Raw genomic sequence first — 25,033 nt, forward strand, 5'->3', positions numbered from 1 at the left:
CTTATTTACAATACATATAAATAAAATTTCTATTATTATCTTAATAACAGGGCATACGAGTTCTATCCTGTGTGGCCAAGCTTCTCCAACGCTAAAAGCATTTTTTTTTCAAACAAAGTGCTTTCTTTTTTTAAGTTGAAGTATTTGGCTAAGATTTTAGAAGAAAAAAAGTTGCTTTTGAAAAGAAGCAGAAGCCGTTTTGGATAAGCAGAAAAAATAACTTTTCTCCAAAAATACTTTTTTGAAAAATACTTTTGAGAAATTTAGATCATTTTGTAATATTCCAGTGGTTGCCGCAAGGAATGACGTCATAGCTCCTGCAAAAGTAATAAAAATCAAAGCCGTAGGTTCCCAATAACATCAATTAGTTGATTAAATATTAAATTGAAATATAAAGTAAAGGTTCCGGTGTATAGAGAAGACCTCACCGTTTAAGAAGTAACCATAGAAACGAAGGAACCCACTATTTATTTTTTGATTTCTTTTATTTACTAGATTTTTTATACCTAGGACTCGTTCTTGACAGATCCGATCAGGCGTTCATAATCTGGAGTAAAATGATTCGAACCTTTGCATGCCGGTACCAAAAACCGATGCCTTACCACTTGGCTATACTCCACAGGTATTCACTTTTTAAAAGTTTGGCCAAATATTAATTACTATTCAAAATTTCTTTTCAAATTAATCAGCCAAACACGGACTGCTTCTAACCAAAAGTACTTTGGAGAAAATCACTTTTGAAAAAAATCATTTCTCAAAATAAGCTTATTCGTTGTGAAGTTTGGCCAAACAGACTATTCGTCACGTTACAAAAAGAGAATCTTACGTGAATGTAACAAAAAAACACTATTTACCAATAACTAGCCATTTTTAGTCATGTTATAAAAAATAACCAATTATATACAACATGAAAAAAATATAGGAAATCAAAGATTTTTTAATGAGTATTGTTGCGACTTGTTGAAAACACATTGATGAGGCAATATACAAAATTTGACAAAGCTTGAAGGTGAGTTAAACTAGTTTGGAGTCAAAATTCATTACCAATGATATACAATATTAAAAAACTTAGGCTAAAAAGGATTTTTTTTCCCGATGTGAATGGTTGGAATTCGTTGAAAACATATAGATGAAGCAATATACACAATTCGAGCAAGATTGGAGGTGATTTGGACTTATTTGGTATCAAATTTATAGTTACAATCGAGTTAAAAAAATTCTCTAGCGACACATATATCAAACTTATATCACGTATGTATCTCACATACATGCATACATGGATATACACGTGATACATATTTGATACACATATGATACTTACGTGATACACAAATGATACACATATCATATTTTTTCATGTTAATCTTCTAATTCGAATTTTCAATTCAAACCACCTAAAAACTCTACCAAATCATCCCAAAACTGAGATTCACACTCTTTAATATGTACGCAATATATTTCAACAATACCTACTAAAAAAGAGCAAAAAATTGATTTTTTTGATGACAAATAGCTAATTGGCTAATATTGATAACATTTGACTAATACAGTAATAGTAATAAGTCGCTCACGTACGGATAGCTAATACACTAATATTGATAGCATTTGACTAATATTGATAGCATTTAAATTGACTAATTTTTATAATAAGTCGCTCATGTACGGACATAACTTGTAATTTCCCTTGCAAAAATGTAGCCAATGGGTTCCAAGAGGAGACGAACTTGCTTACCAACCGCGGAAAGTTCCTCCAACTGAGTCCACCTTTTAACTGAAGAATATGTATGGTTACCAATAATATTTCTGAGCTTCATTCTTGCATGTCCATTTCTCTTCCTCGCTGCAATCTTTGATTTCGATAAGACAATTTCACGAGGAAGAGAGGACAGGAACATGGGTCTGGAAATCTTGGAACCTAACACTTGCATTCGTGGTTGCTGTACCAGCCCGAAAATCCCCATTCATCTCCCTCTTCCTTCTTATTCTCTCTCTCACCCTATTGCTCGAGGTCTTTATTCCTTTATAAAAAAATTGAAATCTATATAGACATTCAATTTTTACTAATCTTGATTGGTTTAAGGCATTTGATTGCAGGGGCTGAAAGTGTGGTGTATGAAGCCATTCTTGATGGTAAAAGAGTTGCTGTGAAAAAACCCATCTTGTCCACCTATGAGGATATTGATAAATTCCATAAAGAACTGCAATTATTATGGTGAAATTCATCACTTTATTTTGTTTGAGTATAGGGCTGTGTTGTTTATATATGTTTGAGATTGATTAGTTTTTGTCTTTATGTGTTTTTTTGTGAATGGTGTATGGGCAAAGCTAGTAGTTCTAACTATGAGCAAATTGTTTGGTATGGGGTTCTGTGGTTGAGCTCGGTTAATTTGTTCGAGTGTCTTGTTGTTTAATGTGGTTTGAATATCCACTTTCTATGACACTATTACTGTATAGGGAGTCAAACAGCTTCTTTGAGCAAGAATTTTTTATATAGTTTTTAAAATATTCTTACTTATAAAAAGTTGTAATTTATATAGTATTTTTATCGAGTTTCTGAATATTGTAGTTAAGAAGATTCAGAATTTGATGTACAAACTGAGAATGAAAATTAGAAGATTTGACACTCGTACTTTGAACCCCTTCATTGTTTTTGAACTAGAGGGAATAACAAGTTGTGTCACTTATACAAAGAAAAAGAATGATATAGCAAATTGGCCATTTCTAAATGGCAAAGCTAGTATATTTACCTTATCTTTACGTATGAGAAAATTGTGATTTATGGTTAAGCTTTTGAGCTTGGCTAATTTATTTGTTTGTGAATTTTTGTTAAAATGCTGTTTGGCTATAGCAAATTGGATCATCCGGGGATAGCAAAACTACTGGCGGCGCATGCCAAGCCGCCAAATTACATGTTTTTCTTTGAATTTTACGAGTCCGGAAATCTTGCCGGGAAATTACACGTGGATGAATGGAGCCCAAGTATAAGACAGGCACTTGAAGTTGCAACTCGTCTAGGTGTGTTATGCATTTGCATTTTCCAGCTGCTTGTCATTTTATGTGTTATCATGGATAGTGCGTGCTCCCTCTGTTTCAAAAAGAGTTGTACTATTTCCTTATTAGTCCGTTTAAAAAGTATTGACACCTTTCAGTATTTCCTTAATAGGGAGCATTTGTAGCCACACAAATGCTATGACAAGTTTCAGGCCACAAGTTTCAAAAGTTTTACAGCCACACAAATATTATGGCTTATTTAAGACCACATATCTGCAAAGTCTTCCCTTATTTATTAAAGTTTGTGCCAAGTCAAACTAGGACAATCTTTTTGAAATGGAGGGAGTAATTGTTTTCTTTTTTCCGTTGTAGGGATGTTAGCTTATCTAATAAAGTTAATGATTTGAAGTAATGCCAAAGAATTTATAATGTTTTCCACCAAGGTGAACAATTAATATTGTGAAACTTGCATTGAGAATGGGATCTGTTAGAATGTGATTAAACAGATATTTATCAAGAAAAAGAAAAGAATGTGATAAGGGAAAAATAATAAATGAGCTTCTATTGGAAGTCTACAATACCAGATTGTGATTCATTGATGATAGCACATATGGACTGAAATGGGGAAAAAAAGGGCATGGATAATGCTAGAATCATTAGTAGACAACTGAACTGCTGAGATTTAGTAGTTTAGTAATTATTTCAACTATTGAGAATTTATTTAACCATGATGAAGTATATAGAAGAAAATCATTGGGTAATGGAACTGAAACAGAAAATAGGAGGAGGGAAGCCGGAAGCGAGTACCACGGCGTTTCAGTAAACAACGACGTTTCAGGAAACGCCATTGCATTTTGTTGATTACTGGTCTAGTAATTTGTGGATCTTACTGAAGAAAGAGTAATGTGCTAGCTAAGATGTTTTTTCCTTCTAAAGTCAAGTATCTCCCACTCTCTTCCTCCTCGGTTTCTCCCCTAAATCTGGCCATTCTTTCAAATGGTTCTAAACATAAAAGATGGTTGCTTAGATGACATTTCTTTCTCCAAACTCTTTTTGAAATCAAAGCACACCAGCTAGTCCTAAGTAAACATGGCCTATGGCCTAATACATAGTGATATCTAAAACCATATCCCCCTGCTGCTCTGTCGTGTTGCTGGCTACATAGGAAAGCTGTATTGAGTCGTCTAGGCTTCCTTCTTTTCTCTCCTTTATTCCTCTCTCAATGAAAATGAATCAATTCAATTTTAGCAAAAATTACAATACTTTTCTCCTTTTACAGCAAAGGCCCTACAATACCTACATAACCTCGGGATTGTGCACAGGGATGTGAAACCAGCGAACATTCTTGTAATGTCTTTGATCTTCCTGATTCTTCTGCAGTTTTTATGTATATCCTTGTCAACTTTAAATAAGTTTAACCCCTTCAGAAGCCCTCTCTCAATTACCTCATGCTATAATTCATTGGCACATTTGTTTTTGCTATACTGCAGCTTGATAGACAGCTACAACCACGTCTTGCTGACTTTGGTCTGGCAGAATACAAAAAGAATCTTAAACTAGTTTCCACTGAAAACTGGAAATCTACTGGCAAGCCTACTGGAGGTTTCCATAAGAGGAATATGGTTGGTACGCTTATTTACATGGCACCAGAGGTGCTGAGGAAAGAGATACAGACTGAAAAATCTGATGTATATAGCTTTGGAATATCAGTGAAGTAAGTTTTGCGGTCACAAGCTGCTTTTGCATCACACTTAGAAATGCAATTGATTCTGCAAGTTCACTTACCTGATACTAACTTGTAATGCCTAACCTCAATATAAAATGTATGCTGATTGGATGTTGTTTTGCGTCTGAACAAGTAGCTTCCTAAATGGTTTAGCATCAATCTTTGGTTGTCACAATGCTGGTTGGATGGACTTCTCCACGAAGATGGAGTGGCAAGACGAGTGGAAGCACCAAGGGTTGAATATTTCTGTACAAAAAATTCAAATGAATTCAATCCAAATAAATCTTTTAGCTGCATAAACTCTAGAGAGAAAAGATTAGCATAAACATGAAATGTGCTCCATTTAGGTTGGGGTAATAGAATCCATCTATAGCAAGCAAAAACTCATTCATTCACATGCCAAATACATGTTCTGATCTACCCTAAACTGCCTCACATGTTCATCTTACAGATACTGGAAATATGTACATTTAGGGTCCACAGATATCTCGTAAACACATTAACCCTCAACCTTCATACAGATTACTCCACCTGGACTGAATGTTCTCTATGTTATGATATATAGAGCATAAACATGGATGAATTTGACAACCTGACGTGAAAAGGATCTTCTGAGAATTTAAATGGAATGCTTCAGCTTTGACTTCATCTAAGTCATCATTTGATGAAGTTGATTCATATTTACTGCCAGCTTTTGTTATCTGTCAGCTACTTTACCTTGTTATCTTGATGTCCTATCTCTGCAGCAACATGGATATGTCAAGATTCTTGTGTGTAGAAGCAAGTTGATTAGCTACTGTATATTATCTCTAGTTTGAAACCCTAATTGTTATCAGATAGAAGAATTGCTCAACAAAAGACCTTCCGAGTTGCAAATGTGTTTCGGGCATTGTTTTCCCCACCTTGGATATAACTGACTTCCTCAGACTTTGCATGCAAGAATTTTCATGAGTAACTGCCCAAGTTCTGTGTTCAGTCTTAGTTATTGAAAAAAAAGATTAGCTTTTAAAAGTGAAGTACCCCTTGCTACCTCCATAATATTGTGGATAAGGATTTAAGAACTACGTATGGGCAACTCCTGCATGCAGAAGAACATGCGACCTCTTAAGGCCTCTGAAAATTTCTTCCAGAAAGTGTGGTTTCAAAAACTTTTGTGTGTCCCCATGATAATAATTAGAGACATCATTGATGCTTGCACCAGCCTCGCGTTTATTTTCTATTATTATCTTCTTTTTAATGGATCACGACAATGACTTGGTTGTTTCCATTATGAGCTAGTTTTGTGTTATTGTATTCAATTTACTCGCAAATCCTTTTCCCTTTCGTTAGTAATACTATGATGGGCTGCATGAGGCAGCAAGTGTTTATTTGTCCTCACCTTATAGCTGATACCAAGTAATACTCAGATGTGTCTTTTATTTGGAACATTTTATGAAACATTTTTCGTATTCTGCATTTTAAGAGCAAGTTCTTGTGGATTCATAATGTTGCAGTGAGCTGCTTACTGGCGTAGTTCCGTACACTGATCTCCGTTCAGAGGCACAGGTTGGTCTTTCTTTCACTTCCTCAAAATGTCAGCCTTTAATTACAACAACAAATACACCTCAACCTCAAGCTTGTTAGGGCCCGCGAATTGTCAACTTTTATTTAACCTATCATCTGTAAGTTAAATTTTACCTTTCACAAAAAAAAAAAAAAAAAAAAAAAACTGCATAAGGTTGTTGGTTATTCTTCAGTTCTATTTTTTTTATTGGGTAAACAATCACGCACAACATAAATGAATGTCTTTCCAGAATGTAGAATGAAAAGAAGAGAAAGAGAAATGCAGAATGAGAAAAGAGGAAGTAAGTTTGGGAATACCCAGATAAATTATTCTCTCAAGCTATTGGGGGTTTAGATATTGATGTAAACATGCTATAAAATTGGAAGGAATACAATGAATACCTTTTTAGCTACTTGTTGTCTTATTACACTGATCAAAGGCATACTCACTCTTATCCTGTTACTCTAATTTTATTTATTTATGCCTATCCTCACAAGGTAAGGGTAAGGTCTGCGTACACACTACCCTCCCCAGACCCCACGGTGTGGGATAATACTGGGTATGTTGTTGTTGCTGTTGAACACTTATGAGATAAGAGCAATTTTATGGTTAATAGGATTCGTAAGAAGCTGCTCTCCTTTGAAATGGTGGAAGAACTCTTAAGTTTTTTCCTCCACATACGAGATGGTAGTTGGCTTTAATTCAAGAGACTGATTTCCGGATATATGATTCTTTTAAACATGTAGAATAAGAACTTACGAGCAGTTGATTTACTCTGTCACATATCTTAGATGCTTACTGGTTCCTATATCTGCTTATGATAGGCCCATACTGTGCTTGAAATGAACTACACTGAGCAGCGACTTACTGCAGCCGTTGTATCTGAAGGCTTACGGCCCGTTCTAGCTGATCTTCGATCCGGTGCTTCAGCTTGTTTACTCTCTTTGATAGAAAGATGTTGGGATAAAGATCCGCAAAATAGGCCTTCTTTTGATGATATTGTCGTGGAGCTTGGTTCCATTCTGGCAGATGAAATTGGAAGGAGCCGTACAGAAATGGTGTCAGCGGATTCTTTTATTTCTTCAAATGGTTCTGATGGTGCAAATATCCAAAGCTATCAGGAGAATATTAGCTGGTTCGGTCAGGGTAAAGAATTTTCGAAAAGGGTCCCTATTGCCCTTGCTGCTAGCGCATGGCTGGATCATTCAGAAGATCATGTATATAGTCCAGTTCTATCTTGGGGTTCCTTTGCATCATGTGGAAGAAGGGAAACGATGGAAGATAGACACTTCCTTATGCCTCAAGTGTGTGATGAAAAGGATATTCACGTCTTTGCAATCTTTGATGGTCATCGAGGTAGGATATACAGTACTTTTCTGTGTTAGTGATTTTAACTGTTGAATCAAATCACCACTAAATCACCACTGAGTATTCTACTTGTGGGAGAAAAGTAGTAGAATTTTGAAGAAAATGGATTGAACAAATTTCTTAATTCCTATACATTATACCCTTAGGTTAACTATCATCGTAAGGGAATAAGTAATCTTTTTACACTGCCTAATTGAATGTTCTTATTTGCTTAATGAGATTGAAGAGCTAGAAATGTGGGAGTCTAGTAATTTTGAAGGAACACATTGGTATCATATGTTGCTTCATGTGTTTACTATTTGGTTTTTGATGAACGGGAAAATAGTATCGAACATTATATAGTATCGAACATTATATTGCCTTTTTTGTTTGTTCATAATAATAACAGTACGAAACTCAACAACAATTAAAACTAGAATAGCAATGGTAATAAAGTAATTGTACTTTTTGACACCTAAGTGATTGTACTTTATGGTTAAGCAAACAAGGAGGTGGTGGCCTTTACGAAGCCCTTTTTTTCGTACGTAAAACTTATTAGAAAAATATTTCACTGGAATAGCAGTCTTAATTAGTGTGCCTACAGGTTCAGCAGCAGCTGAGTTTTCTGCTGGAGCCTTACCAGGATTTTTGCAGAATCTTGGTTCAGTTAGCAGGTTTTACGTGCTTAACTTGCCTCTGATTGTTCTCCAATTTCATTCGTGTGTGAATGACCAAGAAGTTTTTAAGAGAGACGAGGCACACAACTCATGGATGTTTATGACTTTGCAGTCCCTCTGATGCGCTTTTTGAAGCATTCATAAAGACAGATGTTGCATTCAGGACACAACTTGATTCTTGTCGCAAACGCAAGGGAGCAGTTCAGAAAGATTGGCACCCTGGTTGTACTGCAATAGCTGCTCTTATCGTCAGAAACAAACTTATTGTTGCTAATGCTGGTGATTGCAGAACAGTCTTGTGTCGAGCTGGTAACCCGTATGCTCTAAGTAGGGTGAGATGTTCATTTACTTAGCCTACTTTCTGATGAAATCAGATGGCTTTGCATTTGCACTAATATATGGTACTGTTTTAGGATCATGTTGCAAGTTGTCATGAGGAGCGGGAGCGTATTATCCGTGCAGGTGGCCTTGTCAAATGGCAAGTGGATACATGGAGGGTTGGTGATGCGGCTCTCCAGGTTAGTCTTTCCAGTTTCACATCTTTTTTGGCACTATCTGATGATTTTTCTAGTATACAGAATTCTAGCATTCCTGTCAATTGTTATATTCTTGTCCATTTTTGCCCCTTGGCTTGGATATTCTTGCATCCTTCTATGCGCGTGTATATTCTGCAAATCTGTATTTATGTATTCCTGGTTGGTTGGAGTCTTACAGTTCCGAAGTTATATTTTTTATCAGGAGAATCCCCTTGTCTTATGTCTTATGATTTTCACTTTCCTTCCGATCCCAGTTCCATTTTAAATAAACATCCCCAAAAAGCTATTTGATGTTAAAAAAATGAAGGAGTACTAGTGCATGTACGAAATGTATATGCACATTACCCGATCCATTTTAGTGAGGGAAAGTGGTGTCTGTGTTATATTCCTTCAAGAGCAGTTATAAAATATGTAGATATCATTAGCTCAATGACAAGTTCTTATAAACGTTATAAATGTATTAATATCATAGTAGCCAATTAATGCAGTACCTTGACTCATTCTTCATGTATTGTATGGCGAATGGTTAGTTGATGACTTGTGTTATATTAGTATGGAAAATTTTCCAAGTTTAAAATTATATGAAGGGGTGCTAAACACCTCTAGACTAGTGGCAATTTAATCTGGTTCAGTATCCGGCTGAGACCAGTGATAAATAGGATATATTATCTTAAAAGTTGGTGATTTAGGCCTTATTGTGGGGAAATAAACAATTGGTGATTTAGGATCTTAGAAAATATGGAAGTTTTATTATCATTAAATAATCTGATTAATTTTACTTTCACTAGGTCACTAGGTCTATCGGTGATGATGATCTGAAGCCAGCTGTAACTGCGGAACCTGAGATAACTCTAACTACTCTTTCTGCAGAGGATGAATACATTGTAAGTATTACTACTGTTAATTCTTCCATCATGATGGCATTTACTTTACTCAAGAAGAAAATATCATTCCATGATACTTCAATGACTACTTAATGTTGTCAAATTTTAGTGGTGAATCTATCTTTATGAAATTCTAGTAGTGAATCTATCTTTATGAAATTCTAGTAGTGAATCTATCTTTATGATAATATGTGACAACATTTTATGCACTTCCTGACCAAATTAGTTGATTCTCCTTTTAGACTTAGCTTCTTATTTCTGGTTATATCTTATAGATAGTAGTAATATATACTGCCCCACATCAGAAAATAGCTGTGTAGTACTATGTAATATTATAGATAAATAGGGCTATCAATAATACAGTTTTTCCGTATCATTATTTCTCACATGGTATCTGAGCGGCAGTGAGAAAACATTCAGACAAAAACCCTGCCAAGCAGTTGCCGTGCTTCAATTTTCGGTGACCTTTTAGGGCTGTTTTGCATTATCTCCCTTTTCTTCAGTGTTGTGCACAATCCAACGCTAGCACAAGGTTCCCCTATCACAGGCGGCCAAACCCCAGTTAGGCTCTCCGGCAAAGACCCCTCCACGCGCCAGTAAGAACCTCGAATCCGCCGGCACGTCTAATACGCGCGCCGACGCGTAAAGCACATTTCGACCAGATTTTGACAAAAATTCTTCAAGACAGACAGACTCCGGGAAGTTTGAAATTTTCTGGCGAGCTACTGTGATTATCCTTTGATTCTTTTTTTGTGTTTGGTGATATTTTGCTAGAAAAATCTTCAAATCTATCATGTCATTATGGTTGGATATTTTTGGTTCCAAAAACACATGAATTGGAAGTTCAAGTGTTATGATAACTCCGGAACCCTTACTGCCCTTGCTACAACCTTCCTTTGTTGGGTTGTGGTGCAAGGGTCAAGGTATTCAATATTACTTAACCAAAAAGGCTAGTGCAGGAGATGAAAAAGCCAAAGTATTTTGGGAGAAGAACGATGCTCAATTATGCAGTATCATGTGGTGATTTATTGATCCCATGTCTATGCCTTTGTTTGTCCATTCTAGACATGTTATTTCGTTTAGAAAAAGGCTCACACTTTATACACTAATGACATATCTCGTTTCTATGATGTGATATCGCGGATGACAAATTTAAAGAAACAGGAATTGAATGTCTACTTACTTGGGACAAGTACAAGCATTCATGGAGAAATTTGAGAAGTTGTTGCAGCTTTTGCTAGTGTCGAAAAGCAACAAGAGTAACGATAGAAGATGTTTCTAGTTCTTGAACTCGCTGGATTTCCTAATGACCTTGATTCAGTATGCGATCCGATTCTGGCTAGTCTAACTGTCATCCTACAGTTGATGAATTATTCTCTCAATTACTTTGCGTTGCTGCAGCGCCCAGTCACACAGTGATCTCTGTCACGCCCCAACCTCGGGGAGCGCGACCGGCGCTCAACCGAGTGGACCCGGTCGAGCAAGCCTGCTAGACACTATCTACCCGACTCACCTATGATCCAGAGAAGGCATGCTCTCATTAGTTAGGCAGTAGAAAGTTCATACATATATACATTACTAAGTCGTTTCATTTTGTTACTGTTAAGTTTCAAAATACATACATCTTCATGACTGAGTGGAACAAGAACCCAAAATACAACATGATCCGTTGATCTTTCTAACACCCATATACAACCCACATAGTGTCTACGGAGCCTCTAAAGATACAAAAGAGAGTAAAGATGGTGCCGGCAACAAGGTCCCGGCTATACCTCAAAAAGTGACCACAATATAAACAAAAGGTACAATACATGACCCCGAAATGAAATGGGGCTCACCGAGTCTGCTGAAAGAGGATGCAACACTATCTGTGATCAACACTGTCTGCTATGGAACCCCCTGCATCCATTTAAAGATGCAGCGCCCCCGGCAAAAGGGACGTTAGTACTGTCGAATACTACTAGTATGTAAAACTAAAACACTGTCTTAATAGAATGAACAATAATACATGGGGAAACAGTCAAGAATGCAATATGAGCTTTAAATAACACTAAAACATCAAGTTAAGGATTACATAGATTTTTAAGTCGATTTCCACGTTATTAGGTTGAGTGGTTTTTAGTGCCAATATGCCAGAATCCACAATACCACCGTGTTTTTACACGGAGTCCGATCTCGGCCCGATCGGCTAAGCCATCTTATTTGAGACATCAACCATATTCACAATTTCATCCACAATACCACCGTGTCCTTACACGGAGTCTGATCTCTGCCCGATCGGCTAAGCCATCTCATTTGAGACATCACCCCTTTTCAATCAGCCATCTCAATTCATATTTCTTTCCCATCTTTTCAATACAATGGCACGAGTGACCCCAATTATAAAGTTATTCTTGGCGCTTGGCTGTATTTCATGATTCAAGTTCTTTTCCACATTCCAACATTATGACTATCATCAATAACAACACGGTTTTTCATTCAAGACTTTTGATTTCACATGTGAGCAATTTAGAATGTAAGACACATAGAGGCTTTTCACACAATTTGGCATAACAGTCTTTAATCGAATTTGACTTGAATTTTCGGCATTTTTAGCACATATTCTAAGTTTTGAACATTTCCTAAGATGACGAGATAACATGATGAAAGCATGGGAATACATATTACACATATATTTTCAGAACAAGCACATTCGGGATAGCAATTTCTAGGACGTTTATTTTGGGACTAGCATCGATTTCATGAATATCATGGGATTCAATTCTAAGAAGAGGGGGTTTAGCCAACATACCTCAATTGAGCTTCTTAAAACTCTAATATGTTCCGGAATATTAGCAACTTCAATCTATTTTAGCAATATAGCAAAAATTGAACAAAAAATTAGGAAAACGATCATGATTCTAGCTCACTTGAGCATTTTATCAAACACTATGTGTGTATTAAGGTTCCATGGCCCTTTTATGAAAGACTTCACCATCCCACACCCCATTTTTTTCTATCTTTAACTCACAACCTCCCCACGTACCTTAAGAATACATGCATGCAAGGTAAGCACTCTCATCCCCATGAACTACCTTACTAATTGCCCATTCTAGTTATATTTCGAATTTAAGAGCTTGGTGATAGAATCTTACCTCTTAGGATGAAGACCTAGGGTGCTTCTCTTGATAATCTTCAAAGGCTTAAGCAAGAATTGAAGAGAAATTTTTGATGAGGATCACTTTCTCCCTCTAGGACTCTCTCTCTCACTCCAAAGATATAAAAAATAAGCTCAAAATAGTCTATGGGATGTGTTTTAACGGAACAGGGTCGGGTTTAAAAACCCAAAAAATAAAGCTCCGGAACAGGTTCTGCGGTCGCATATGCGATCGCATAATGATTATGCGGTCCGCGAAATAACCGCGAAAGGTGGCTTTGGGAACTGGACTAGCCTGCTTCACTCTGCGGCCGTTTTGCGGCCCGCATACCTGTACTGCGGTCGCATAATGCGCCGCAGAACCTCCCTCTGCAAAAGTCTAAGGATGACTATGCGACCAAAGTGCGGCCCGCGAAACGGTTATGCGGTCGCATAATTGGTCGCGAAATTGACATAAAAAACACCCCAGAAAACTGCCTCAGTCTGCGACCATTCTGAGGTCCGCACAGTATTTCTGCGGCCGCAGAAATGCCTACTTCTGCCCAATATTTTTCTTCAATTCCCAGGCACTGTTCAATCCAAAAAAGTCCGAACCGCGGCGAGCTTTCTAAGCCTACTTCGGCATCACGAAATCCGGGTTTTTTAGGAAAATTTTTACGGGGCCTTACAATCTCATCACAGACAACTGACTCAACCGTTATAGCATCCTAGACAGTGAAAAATCGGGCATCTCAGACTATGGAGAATAGACGAGAAGGAGGTCGTTTTGGAAGATCTCGACCCAAGTGTTCTTATTGTAATAAGCTTGGACACACTCGTGATGTGTGGTATTCTTTGCATGTTCGACCACCTAAAAATGCTCATGTTGCTCAAACCGAGATTACTGGTAACTAGTGTTTTCTTTATCTGAAGGGAAATATAATGAGTTCCTTCATTATCGAGCAAGTAAGCATGCACCTCTATAAGTAGCCTTTGTTGCTCAAACTGATACTTCTGTTGCTGATAATACTTTTGCTTGTGTTTCCTAGTCTACTTCTCTTGGATCGTGGGTCATGAACTCAAGCGCCTCTGATCATATTTCTGATAATAGGTTACTTTTGTCAAATATTGTTTATTCACAATCTCTTCCCAATATTACTTTAGCCAATGAAGTCTAAACAAAAGCAAAAGGAGTTGGACAAGCTAATCTACTATCCTCTGTCACTTTAAATTATGTTCTTTATGTCCTTGGCTGTCGTTTTAATCTTGCATCTGGTAGTCAGTTGACTCATGCCCTCCATTATAGTATATGTTTTATTGATGATTCTTTTGTTATGTAGAACCGCAGTACGAGACATATGATTGGCATAGGGCGTGACTCACAAGGCCTTTACTACCTTGCCTCGCTCAATCCCTCCACAACATGTTCAGTTAAAGATCCTCTAGACCTAATTCACAGACGTTTCGAACCTCCGAGTTTGTCCAGGCTTCAGAAGATGGTGCCTAGTTTGTCTATACTAGATTATGAGTCGTGTCAACTTGGGAAATATGAAAGTGGCGGAGATGAGGATGATGAGATGGATGTGTGGGCATACTAGGAGGAATATGGTTAGAAATGAAGATATTCAGGGTAAGATAGGTGTGGCCTTCGTGGTGAACAAGATGGGGGAAGCGAAGTTGAGATGGTTCGAGCATGTGAAGAGGAGAGGTCCGGATGCCCTAACGAGGAGATGTAAGAGATTGGCAATGGTTGGCCTGAAAAGGGGTAGAGGTAAGCCGAAAAAGTATTGGAGGGAGGTGATTAAGCAAGACATAGCACAACTTTAGCTTACCGGGGATATGATCCTTGATAGGAGAGTGTGGAGATCGAGAATCAGGGTAGAGGGGTAGTAGAGAGTCGAGCGTCTTTCCTTTCATTCTAGTAGTGGTAGTGATATTCTCGTATTTACATATTGTTAGATTTCTATTACTGTTTGAAGATGCTATGTTTTGATTTTACTATTATCTTGCTGCTGTTACTGTTTTTTTGACTTTTTTTACTGATGCATATCTTTTTTCTGTACTGTTGTGATTATGTATGCTTGCTTTGAGTCGAGGGTCTATTGGAAATTGACTCTTTACCTGCACAGGGTAGGGGTAAGGCTGGTACTCTCTACCCTCCCTCGACCTCACTTGTGGGGTTATACTGGTATGTTATTGTTGCTGTCAACTTGAGAAACATACCCGAGCCACCTTTTCGCGTAGTGCTGAGAGTCATGCAAAGTTTGTTTTTTCTTTAGTTCATTGTGATATATGGGGTCCTAGTAAAGTTGGTTCAATCTTAGGATTTCATTATTTTATTAGTTTCATTGATAATTACTCAAGATGTACTTAGATTTTCCTAATAAAAGATTGTTCTGAGTTATTTTCTATATTCCAGAGTTTTGTGCTGAAATAAAAAATTAATTTAGCGCTTCTATTCACATCTTTCGTAGTGATAATGCCTTAGAATACTTATTTTCCTAATTTCAGTAGTTTATGACTTCTCAGGGAATTATTCATCAGACATCTTGTCTATATACCTCTACAGAGAAAGAATAGGCACCTTAGTGAGACTGCTTGCACACTTCTCATTGTGTCCCATGTTCCACTATGTTTTTGGGGCGATGCAGTTCTCACGGCTTGTTATTTGATTGATCGGATGCCTTCATTTTCTATCCAAAGTCAGATTCCATATTCACTATTGTTTGCTCAGTCACCCTTATACTCTCTTCCCTTCGTGTTTTTGGGAGCACATGCTTCTTTCAAACTTAGCTCACGGGAAGGATAAGTTAGTTCCTTGTGCTCTCAAGTGTGTCTTCCTTAGTTATTCTCAAGTTCAAAACGGATATCGTTGCTTCTTACCTGATCTTCATAGGTATCTTATGTCAGCTGATGTCATATGTTTTGAGTCTCGACCTTACTTTACTTATTTTGGCCACCTTGATATTTCTGAGGTCTTACCTATACCAACTCTTGAGGAGTTTACTATAGCTCCTCCTACATCCTCAGTCACATAAGTCTTACCCATACCGACCGTTGAGGAATCTAGTATTGCTCCTCCTAGATCTCCAACCAAAGGAATACCACTCTTGACTTATCGTCATTGTCCGCGTCCAGCATCAGGCTTAGCTGATTCACATCCTACACCTGACCCTGCTCCTATTGTGGACTTGTCTCCTCCTAGTCCATTGATTTTACTTCGGAAAGGTATGCGGCGGTCCATACTTAATCCTAATCCACGTTATGTCGGTTTAAGTTATCATCGTTTATCATCACCCTATTATGCTTTTGTGTTTTCTTTGTCCTTTGTTTCCATCCCTAAGTCTACATGTGATGCACTGTCTCATCCAGGATGATGACATGCTATGATTGACTAGATGTCTGCTTTACTTGCGAGTGGTACTTGGGAACTTGTTGCTCTTCCTTCAAGTAAATCATCTGTTGGTTGTCATTGAGTTTATGCAGTCAAAGTTTGTCTAAATGACCAGATTGATTGGCTTAAGGCCCGCCGTGTTGCCAAAGGGTATACTCAAAATTTTTGGGCTTGATTACAATGAGACTTTCTCTCATGGCTAAAATAGCATCAATCCATCTCTTTCTATCCATGGTTGTTGTTCGCCATTGGCCTCTCTTTCAGTTGGACATTAAGAATGTTTTTCTTCACAATGATCTTGAGGATGGAGTTTAAATAGTGCAACCACCTGATTTTGTTACTCCAGGGCAGTCTAGTAGCCTTGTATGTCGATTACGCCGGTCATTCTATGGTTTAAAACAATCTCCTCGAGGCTGGTTTGGTAAATTAAGCATAGTTATTCAGGAGTTTGGTATGACTCGCAGTGAAGCTGATCACTCTGTATTATATCCGCATACTGCTTCATAGTTGTGTATTTATTTAGTGGTTTATGTTAGTGATATAATTATTACTGGCAATGATTAGGATGGTATCACTAGTTTGAAGCAACATCTCTTTCAGCATTTCGAGACTAAGGATTTGGGCAGATTGAAGTATTTTCTAGGTATGAGGCTGCTCATTCTAGCTCAGGCTTATTATTTCACAACAGAAGGATGCCTTAGATATTCTTGAGGAGACAAGAATGACGGGTTGAAGACCCATTGATACTTCTATAGATCTGAATGCTAAACTTCTGCCAGGACAGGAGAAGCCTCTTACTGATCCTGCAAGATATAGGTAGATGGTTGGTAAGTTGAATTACCTCATGGTGATAAGACTTGTCATTTCCTTCCCGTGAGCATTGTAAGTCCGTTTATTGACTCTCCTTGTGATAGTCATTGAGATGCAGTTGTTCGAATTCTTCGGTATTTAAAATCAGCGCCAAACAAAGAACTATTGTTTGGGGATCGAGGTCATGAGCTGATCGTAGGATATACAGACATTGATTATGTATGATCACCTTCTGATAGACGTTCTACGTCTAGATATTGTGTTTTAGTAGGAGGTAATTTGGTGTCTTAGAAGAGCAAGAAATAGAATGTGATGGCTCGATCTAGCATAGAAGCATAATATCGAGTATTGCCTATGGCAACATGTGAGTTAATTTGGATCAAACAGTTGCTCAAGAAATTAAAATTTGGTGAAATCAGTCAGATAGAATTTGTGTGTGATAACCATGCTGCCCTTCATAATGCATAAAACCGGTGTTTTATAAGAGAACTGAACACAATGAGATTGACTATCAGTTCGTCAGAAAAGATACTCGCAAGCGATATTGTTACAAAGTTTGTGTAGTCGAATGATCAGCTTGCAGATATTTTTACTAGTCCTCGTATATGTTATATCCGTAACAAGCTTAATATATATGATTTATATGCACCAGCTTGAGAGCAAGCCTTAGATAGTTGTAATATACATTGTCCCACATCAACACTTAGTTAATTAATCAATAATACAATTTTCCCGTGTCAATATTTCCCACAATATCCACACAGGTATATTTGGGCATTTTGTAGAAGTGTTGGGTATATAAACATACTTTTTGTTGCACAATCAGTTCCCACAAATAACATACAACTAATGATGTGGATTCCATTTTGTCATTAGCATGATTTTGCACCCTAAGGTGTGGCCTAGTGGTCATTGAAGTGGGTGAGAACCATGAGGTTCAAAATCTAGCCGAGGCAAAAGTTACTAGGTGATTTCTTCCCATCTATCCAAGCCTTGGTGGATAGAGTTACCTGGCACCTGTTGCTGGTGGGAAGTAACAGATATCCTGTGAAATTAGTTGAAGTGCGCGCAAGCTGACCCGGACACCATGGTTATAAAAGAAAAATGATTTGTTGGTTTGAGGCCCCATGTTTTCTTGACCTTTATTATGTCCTTTGTGGTCAATCATAATACTTTGACTTTGAAATGCATGAATACGTTCGGACTTTTTGTTTTTGCTTTCATCGCTTTGTCTGGTTTGAATTGGGTTGATTGTTAGTGAGTATTTTAGGTTGGGAAAGGGAGTGGATGAAGGATGGGAAGCTCTTGGCTGATATTGGAATTTGTAAATTGATTTAAGATCATGGGAATATGCAAGGTCAAATCAAGGAATTTATAAGAGAAAAAGGCTATGAGACCTCCACATAAATGGGAAAATGTGGATGTTCTCATATTGACATAAGAATTTTTTATTTCGGTTTTGTAAGGGAGCCCCCAACTATTTTGCAATTGAGGGGTAGTTGTTGGTTAAGAAAGGTGAGCCCAGCAGCCAAACCTTCAAATCCTTGTTCCCATTAAGAGTTACCTAAATCTCAGTTCATTTTGTTTGTCATTTATTTTATTTTATTATATTTTATTTATAATAGTGTTCGGGTCAGCTCATGTACACCTCAACTATTCCACCTGTTACCTGCTACCTTTCATGGTAGAAGTTGGTGTTAACCCTACCCTACTAAGGTTTAGACGTATGAAAAAGAAATCACCTGGTTTTTTTTGTCTCTACTTTGTTTTGAACATTGATATCGATGTTTGCATCCACTTTATTGACCACTATGCTACATACTTGAGTGCCCATCTAAATTGAAGTTGACTTAATGTTAGGACGTTTTATCTTGAAGGATCCTTTGGTATGCAGGATGAGCCACCAAATCAAGTTTGATAGGTTTTTGGTCCAGTCTTTGCTAGTAGCTTTCTATGCCTCCAGATGTTGCTGGGTCATTTATTGACCTGTTCTAGATGCAGTAATTCTAAAGGAGAAAATAGGACATTAAGGTTGATTAGGCATGTGGTAAGAAATGTGTTAGCCCCTTGTATATAGAAAGAGTAACACTTTCTCATGACTCCTCTTTTTCTTTTTCTTCATTCTTCCTCTTTTCCTCGCCCCTTTCGGCTAACCTCCTGTTAATGCCCATGCCCTTGTACAGTTTCCGTCCTCAACTTCTCTGGTGGTGCTCTCTTATTTCAGCACCACCAGATATTCCCTTCCTCCATTTCCCGTTTTCATACATCCCTTTCCTCCACCCACTCTGCTCACTACCATCCAACTTTAGCGCAACATCACCCACAAAATCCTCTCATAGTCCGGCCACCTAGATATGCTCCCAGCTCTTTGCGTCGGCCCCCTTTCTCCCCTCCTTTGTCTTTCATGCCTCTTCGTATGACATATCATTCCTCTTGACAAAATGGCGACTTCTTAACTTCATTCAGCCTACCTTGGCGACTTCTTAACTTCTTTTTCTCTTGCTTGGCTGGCTATTGCTTCTCATCGTGTCTTGTTCGATGTATTGAACAAATAAAGAGTACTATAAACGTGGTGCACCACATCATATTTTGCCTTCTATTGATTTATCTACATTTACCATGGTTGAAGATATAATTAAGAAAATAAAAGTATGCTCTATCTAACAACTTAAGCTTTTAGATGAGATGGTCACACATTCAACATGATATCAGAGTAGGTAAGGGGAGGTTTCAAGTCTCACCGCCATCCAACATCAAAAAGAATGTTCAATTGCTTCTTGACCCATGAAAAAGATCCAAGCCCACACATGAGGAGGTATTTGAAAACATAATTAAGCAAATAAAAGTGATCCAAGCTCACACATTGAGGAGGTATTTGAAAACATAATTAAGCAAATAAAAGTGATCCAAGCTCACACATTGAGGAGGTATGTTGAAAACATAATTAAGCAAATAAAAGTGATCCAAGCTCACACATTGAGGAGGTATGTTGAAAACATAATTAAGTAAATAAAAGTGTGTTCTCCCTAGCAACTTAAGACTTTAGATGAGATAATCACACAATTCAACAACCACATACCTTTATTTTCTTTTTCTTTTGTTAGTTATCATGTCTTTGACACTTTCTTTCTAATCTTGACTTGATAATGTGGCTGGATATAGTTACAATTTTTAGTGATATAGTTACATTGAGATTGTTACGAGGAAAAGCTGAAGATGCAATATAGGTTCTTTGTGGTTGGCAGAGGTAGAGCCAGAATTAGATCTTTATGGGTTCTAAATTCTGGTATAGCGACATCAGGTGTTAGTAACTGCGTTTTGAATTTGATTTTTGTATATATTTTAGCAGATTTAATACAAATACAAGGTTTGGACTGAAGCTATCGGTTTGGCGAAATCCGTAGGTAACCTTCTAGCTTCGCCCCTGGTGGTTGGGTAAGTCCAGGAGAGGCAAGGAGCTTTCTTTAGAATCTAGGACGTGAGGAGATGCCTAGATATCTTACCTTTCACGTATTATTCGTTGTTATTTTTTGAAGTTTGCTGAAGATCTTTATGATGTAGACAAAAAACATTAAAGAAACTCTCATAAAGAACCCAAGGCCAAACCCTGTATTTCTAAGCTTCAGATCAATCTGTTAACCTTTAGTGTGTTACACTGAGGGTATACAAAGATATGTTCTTTTTATGTTAAGAAATGTTTATACGGCTTATGGTAGTTGCAGCAGAAGGCAAATCTTAATGTTCATTTGCTTATGCCTTATTCAATTGATCAGGTAATGGCCAGTGATGGCCTTTGGGATGTTGTTAGTGAGACAGATGTAGTGAACATAATCAGAGACACAGTGAAAGAGCCAGGAATGTGCTCAAAGAGGTTAGCAACAGAAGCTGCGGAACGAGGCAGCAAAGACAACATAACCGTTATTGTTGTTTTCTTACGTCCAGTTTCCACAGCTGAGAGAATTTATTAGCTCTGCTGTCATCATTCATCATTTTTTGCAAGATTCTTTCTGTGAAGTGTAGATCAGCATACAGGAACAGACGCAACGTATTTAACCAATAAGAGTTATTTGGATTCAGTTCATTGTGTGATTTCAGCTTGTGGTAAAGGATTTCTGATCTGTAATCTTGATTCGAAGCAAAATTATTCTCTTTTTGGACATGTTAAAGAACTGATACCGATTGGACAAAGATACTGATGAGATCCACTTCCTTGATTTGAAATCCTTTCTAAGTAGCGTTCTTGTCTCAGATGTTCTTATTTAATAATTATTTAGGTTAACTCAAATATTAAAGCAAGCAAAGTGACCCTAATGATAATATTTGTCTGATATACCAGTGGAACCTCTGGGTCATTTGAAATAATCTTCAACTATTATTTCAAATATTTTGAAACCATGATCAAGGGTAAAGCTCAAGGCGTGCACTTTTGCATCACAAATGCGGGATACATTTAATAAGGGCACACTTTGAGTCCCAAACTTTGGTGGTTTGGAACATCCAAGAGGACACCTGATCCACACTCTCTTCCCTTAGTAATGGGGAATTTCAAATCTAAATGATCAAACAAAAAAAGTACTTGGGCCATTCTAAACTAAAGGTATGTTAATTTCCCTTATGGTGAAAACATCAACAATATCCATAGGGCTGTGAGAAATTCAAAAATGACTAGTTTTTTTCTCGGGTTTCTTTGCCAATAGACCAATCAACGGTGCTCTATCGCAAACAATATTTAGTTGCTACAAGCCAAGCCCACGGCGGTTCCTTATTCCGGTTGTAAAGCGGAAGAAGAGGGAGAATGGGCACAACCCTACTAGCAGCCCGCGTTTCCGACTCGAAAGGAATGGAAAATGAAAGGCCTCAAACCTGATATGTGAGAGGAGATGTCTTTCTTTGGGAGCTGCTAAAGAAAGTGTCTAAACGCATTCAGGGACCATGGTTGGTCACCGAGGACTTCAATTGGTCCTTTCTCTCTCCTCAGTTGCTTCTTGATCCAATAAAGGTTTTGCTTGTCTTTCCTTGCTACCCGATGCGAACAATCAGTCGAAGGAGCGGAGCTTAGAGCCTTTACTTTATGTAAAGCGCACTCACTTTAACGGCGTACCTTTTGCATGATGGGTCAGCAAGGAAATGACGAGAGTCATTAGTTCAAATCCAATAGTAGGTAAAATCGACCGAAACCCCTGCTTTTGTCAGCATGACAGCAAGCACGGTCTGACAACAAGGAGTCAATTGAATGGTCAAAGCATAGGTTGCTTCCACCTGTGGCCTTTTTCGACCAACACCTTAATATCAAGGAACCAGCCCTTTCCTTCGCGCTTGGTAGGCGCTTCGCTGTAGCCAAGCTTACTGCTAGCCTATCGGCTAGGCGTATACTATGTTCCAGAGCCTTTAGTTTAGTTGCAGACCTAGAAGCTACTATATATAGATAGTGCCCGATTTCTATATCCTGCGTGCGAATCGAAACTCTTATCTCTCTAGCTCATGGATAAATCACCTGCCGGAAAGGAATAGCCGGAATAGAATGAAGGAATGATTCAATCTTCCATCATTCTCGTGAGCCAAGGAGATCTTCTCTACAATAGTGAGTCCTTTAACAAAAACACTCATTTTTCCTTAACTATTTTTTTAGGGAGAATCAAACTAATTCTTTGAGCTAGAGAGAATTTTATAGAAAAAGTTACAAAGCTCTCCTTCAAATATTCCATAAATAAAGGTAGGTCAGAATTGGTAAAAATTGAATTAACCAGTAATTGAAAATTAGTTGCAGATTCACAACTAATTGAAATTTAACTATTTTTAGATGCAAAAAAAAAAAATTTGAACAAAAATACCTCTAATTTAATAGAGGCAACAAAAACTTACATTTTCATAAATAAATAAATAAATAAATAAATAAATATATATATATATATATATATATATATATATATATATATATTAAACTCCGTCATAATATACTCAGAGTTCAAACTTTTTTAAATCCATCTCCAGCATATTACGTTGGAGTTGGAACAGAGAAAGAGGAGAATTTCAGTTTTTCATCTTTTCTGTCTTTTCAAACTCCAAGATCCTATCCTGAAATTTCACTTGTTAGAAGTTCCAACTCCAACAACTCTTCATGAATTTCTGCTTTTATATCAACTTCAATATTTGTTTTGAACTCCAATATGTTTTCATGAACTTCCAATGTTAACTCCATCTTTTTCATGAATTCCAACATTTTTTGTGTGAACTTTATCATTTTTCATAATTCCAACACTTCTTTTACCAACTTGAGCAGTTTTCTGAACTCCAAAATTTTATCATGAACTTCCAACATTAACTCCAGTGAATTCTAGTATCTTTTCTTGAACTCTAGCATCTTTTTACGAACTCCAGCATTTTTCATGAACTTCGTAATTTATTTCATGAACGCCAGCATTTTTTCGTGAACTTTATCATTAACTCCAGCATTTTTACAAGTTTTCATAAATATTTTTAGTTGAACTCCAAAAGGCAAACCTTTATTAAGTAGTGCCTAAAGCTAATGGCAAGGCAATATGTCTTGATCTCGGCACATACGTATTGGGGTATGGCTAAATTAGGCTAATGATATAACTTTAATTCAAATAAAGAGTAACTGACACAAGAAAGAGGAAGGAGTCAAATTTTTAGGGCTTAATGTGATGGGAATATTAGCAAGAAGAAGAGAAAAAGACGCTAGAGGTTTGGTGTTTAGTTTGGGGTATGTTTGTCCAACTCTATATAAAATGGCTAGATTTTAATTAATTTTGAAAGTTTGGTTACTTTTTAATTTTCGGTATGGAATATGGCCACCTGACACTAATTTTCGGGGCAAGTACGCAGACAACCATTCTCAGGGATGCTATTTAGAAATTAGTCATTATTTAATTTGTCCTGAAATTTTAAACCAAAAATTCTAACTTCAGGACAAACCTGAAATTTTTGTCTTGAAAAAATTAAACTTAAAAATTAAAATTCAAAATTATTGACTAATTTCTAAATAACAATCCTTTAGAGTGACTACTTAGAGTCTGTGCGTCACCCAAAGTTGAGCTCGCATAGAACATTTTTTTTTTTGGCTTCATTTCTCACCGAATAAATTTTTTAAAAACAAAAAAGAGATAGTGTGTAATCGCACAAAACGGCTCCGTGTGAGGAATGAAAAATCCATCCACAGATTCCTATCAAAATGCGAAACATTAACAAAAACTTGTTATTGGTCCAATCATAGCATCGTCGGTCATTGCTTATTTTTGCTACCGTCGACGTGGCATCGGACCTTGGCTCGCATAGAACATTGGATGGCCTACTTTATCTTTAGGATTATTACGGCCCAGAATCTGCAGGATGTTCTAGTCTGTCTATTTTGGCTAAATTATTTCTTTAGACAAACTTACCCTTTATAGCCCTTCAAAATTTTAATAGCCCATATTTTTGTCCATTGACACAAAATGACCCTCCAGCCCAAACATATAATATTTAATAGCCCGAAATATCTATTTTATATATTTTTTTGTATAGTGATAGTCTATTTTGTATATTTATTGTATAATGACAGTCTATTTTGTATAGTTACAGTATATTTTGTATATTTTTTTGTATAGTGACTATTCTATTTAGTATATATTTTGTATAGTGACAGTCTCTTTTGTATATATTTTATATAGTGATAATTTATTGTATATAAATTGTATAGTGACAGTCTATTTTATATATTTTTGTATAGTGACAGTCTATTTTGTATATATTTTGTATAGTGACAGTCTATTTAGTATATTTTTTGTATAATGACAGTCTATTTTTGTATATATTTTATATAGTGATTGTTTATTGTATATAAATTGTATAGTGACAGTTTAGTTTTGTATAATTTTTTTTATAGTGATAGTCTATTTTGTATATATATTTTGTAATATACCAATATTCAAAAACAATGCTCTTGATGTTGACATCAACAAGTGAGGAATGAAGTACTAATTAAAATTGTCTTCAAGAAAAAAAGTTGAC

General features: G+C 36.9%; 1 protein-coding gene and 1 non-coding gene across 3 annotated transcripts; one reads left to right on the forward strand and one right to left on the reverse strand.

Moving 5' to 3' along the window:
- The first annotated feature begins 1,681 nt into the window (after positions 1-1,681).
- LOC104112951 (protein kinase and PP2C-like domain-containing protein) lies at positions 1,682-21,257 on the forward strand. Of its 2 annotated transcripts, none has more exons than XM_070177652.1 (12): positions 1,682-2,008; positions 2,095-2,212; positions 2,849-3,015; positions 4,271-4,338; positions 4,482-4,705; positions 6,211-6,262; positions 7,085-7,616; positions 8,212-8,281; positions 8,397-8,616; positions 8,698-8,802; positions 9,609-9,704; positions 20,797-21,257. In XM_070177652.1, exons 1-12 carry the CDS (start codon positions 1,894-1,896, stop codon positions 20,989-20,991), a joined length of 1,962 nt encoding a protein of 653 aa, XP_070033753.1. In that variant the 5' UTR covers positions 1,682-1,893; the 3' UTR covers positions 20,992-21,257. The 2 variants fall into 2 exon arrangements, with proteins under 2 accessions (XP_070033753.1, XP_070033754.1); XM_070177653.1 differs by having other exon boundaries at positions 1,690-2,008; positions 2,081-2,212.
- Positions 21,258-24,150: 2,893 nt separating this feature from the next.
- On the reverse strand, positions 24,151-24,306 carry LOC117281382 (small nucleolar RNA snoR2/U65). Its single transcript, XR_004512008.1, has one exon. It is a non-coding gene; the product is annotated as a small nucleolar RNA snoR2/U65 (small nucleolar RNA).
- Between the last annotated feature and the right edge of the window lie 727 nt (positions 24,307-25,033).

This window comes from Nicotiana tomentosiformis, chromosome 6 (genome assembly GCF_000390325.3).
Source record: "Nicotiana tomentosiformis chromosome 6, ASM39032v3, whole genome shotgun sequence".
Classification (NCBI taxonomy): Eukaryota; Viridiplantae; Streptophyta; class Magnoliopsida; order Solanales; family Solanaceae; genus Nicotiana; species Nicotiana tomentosiformis.

Coding starts and splice junctions, on each gene's coding strand:
- LOC104112951 (XM_070177652.1), top strand. CDS start 1,894: ATGGGTCTGGAAATCTTGGAACCTAACACTTGCATTCGTGGTTGCTGT. Junction 7,617..8,211: donor AATCTTTGATGGTCATCGAG/GTAGGATATACA, acceptor GTGTGCCTACAG/GTTCAGCAGCAGCTGAGTTT. Junction 8,803..9,608: donor TTGGTGATGCGGCTCTCCAG/GTTAGTCTTTCC, acceptor TACTTTCACTAG/GTCACTAGGTCTATCGGTGA.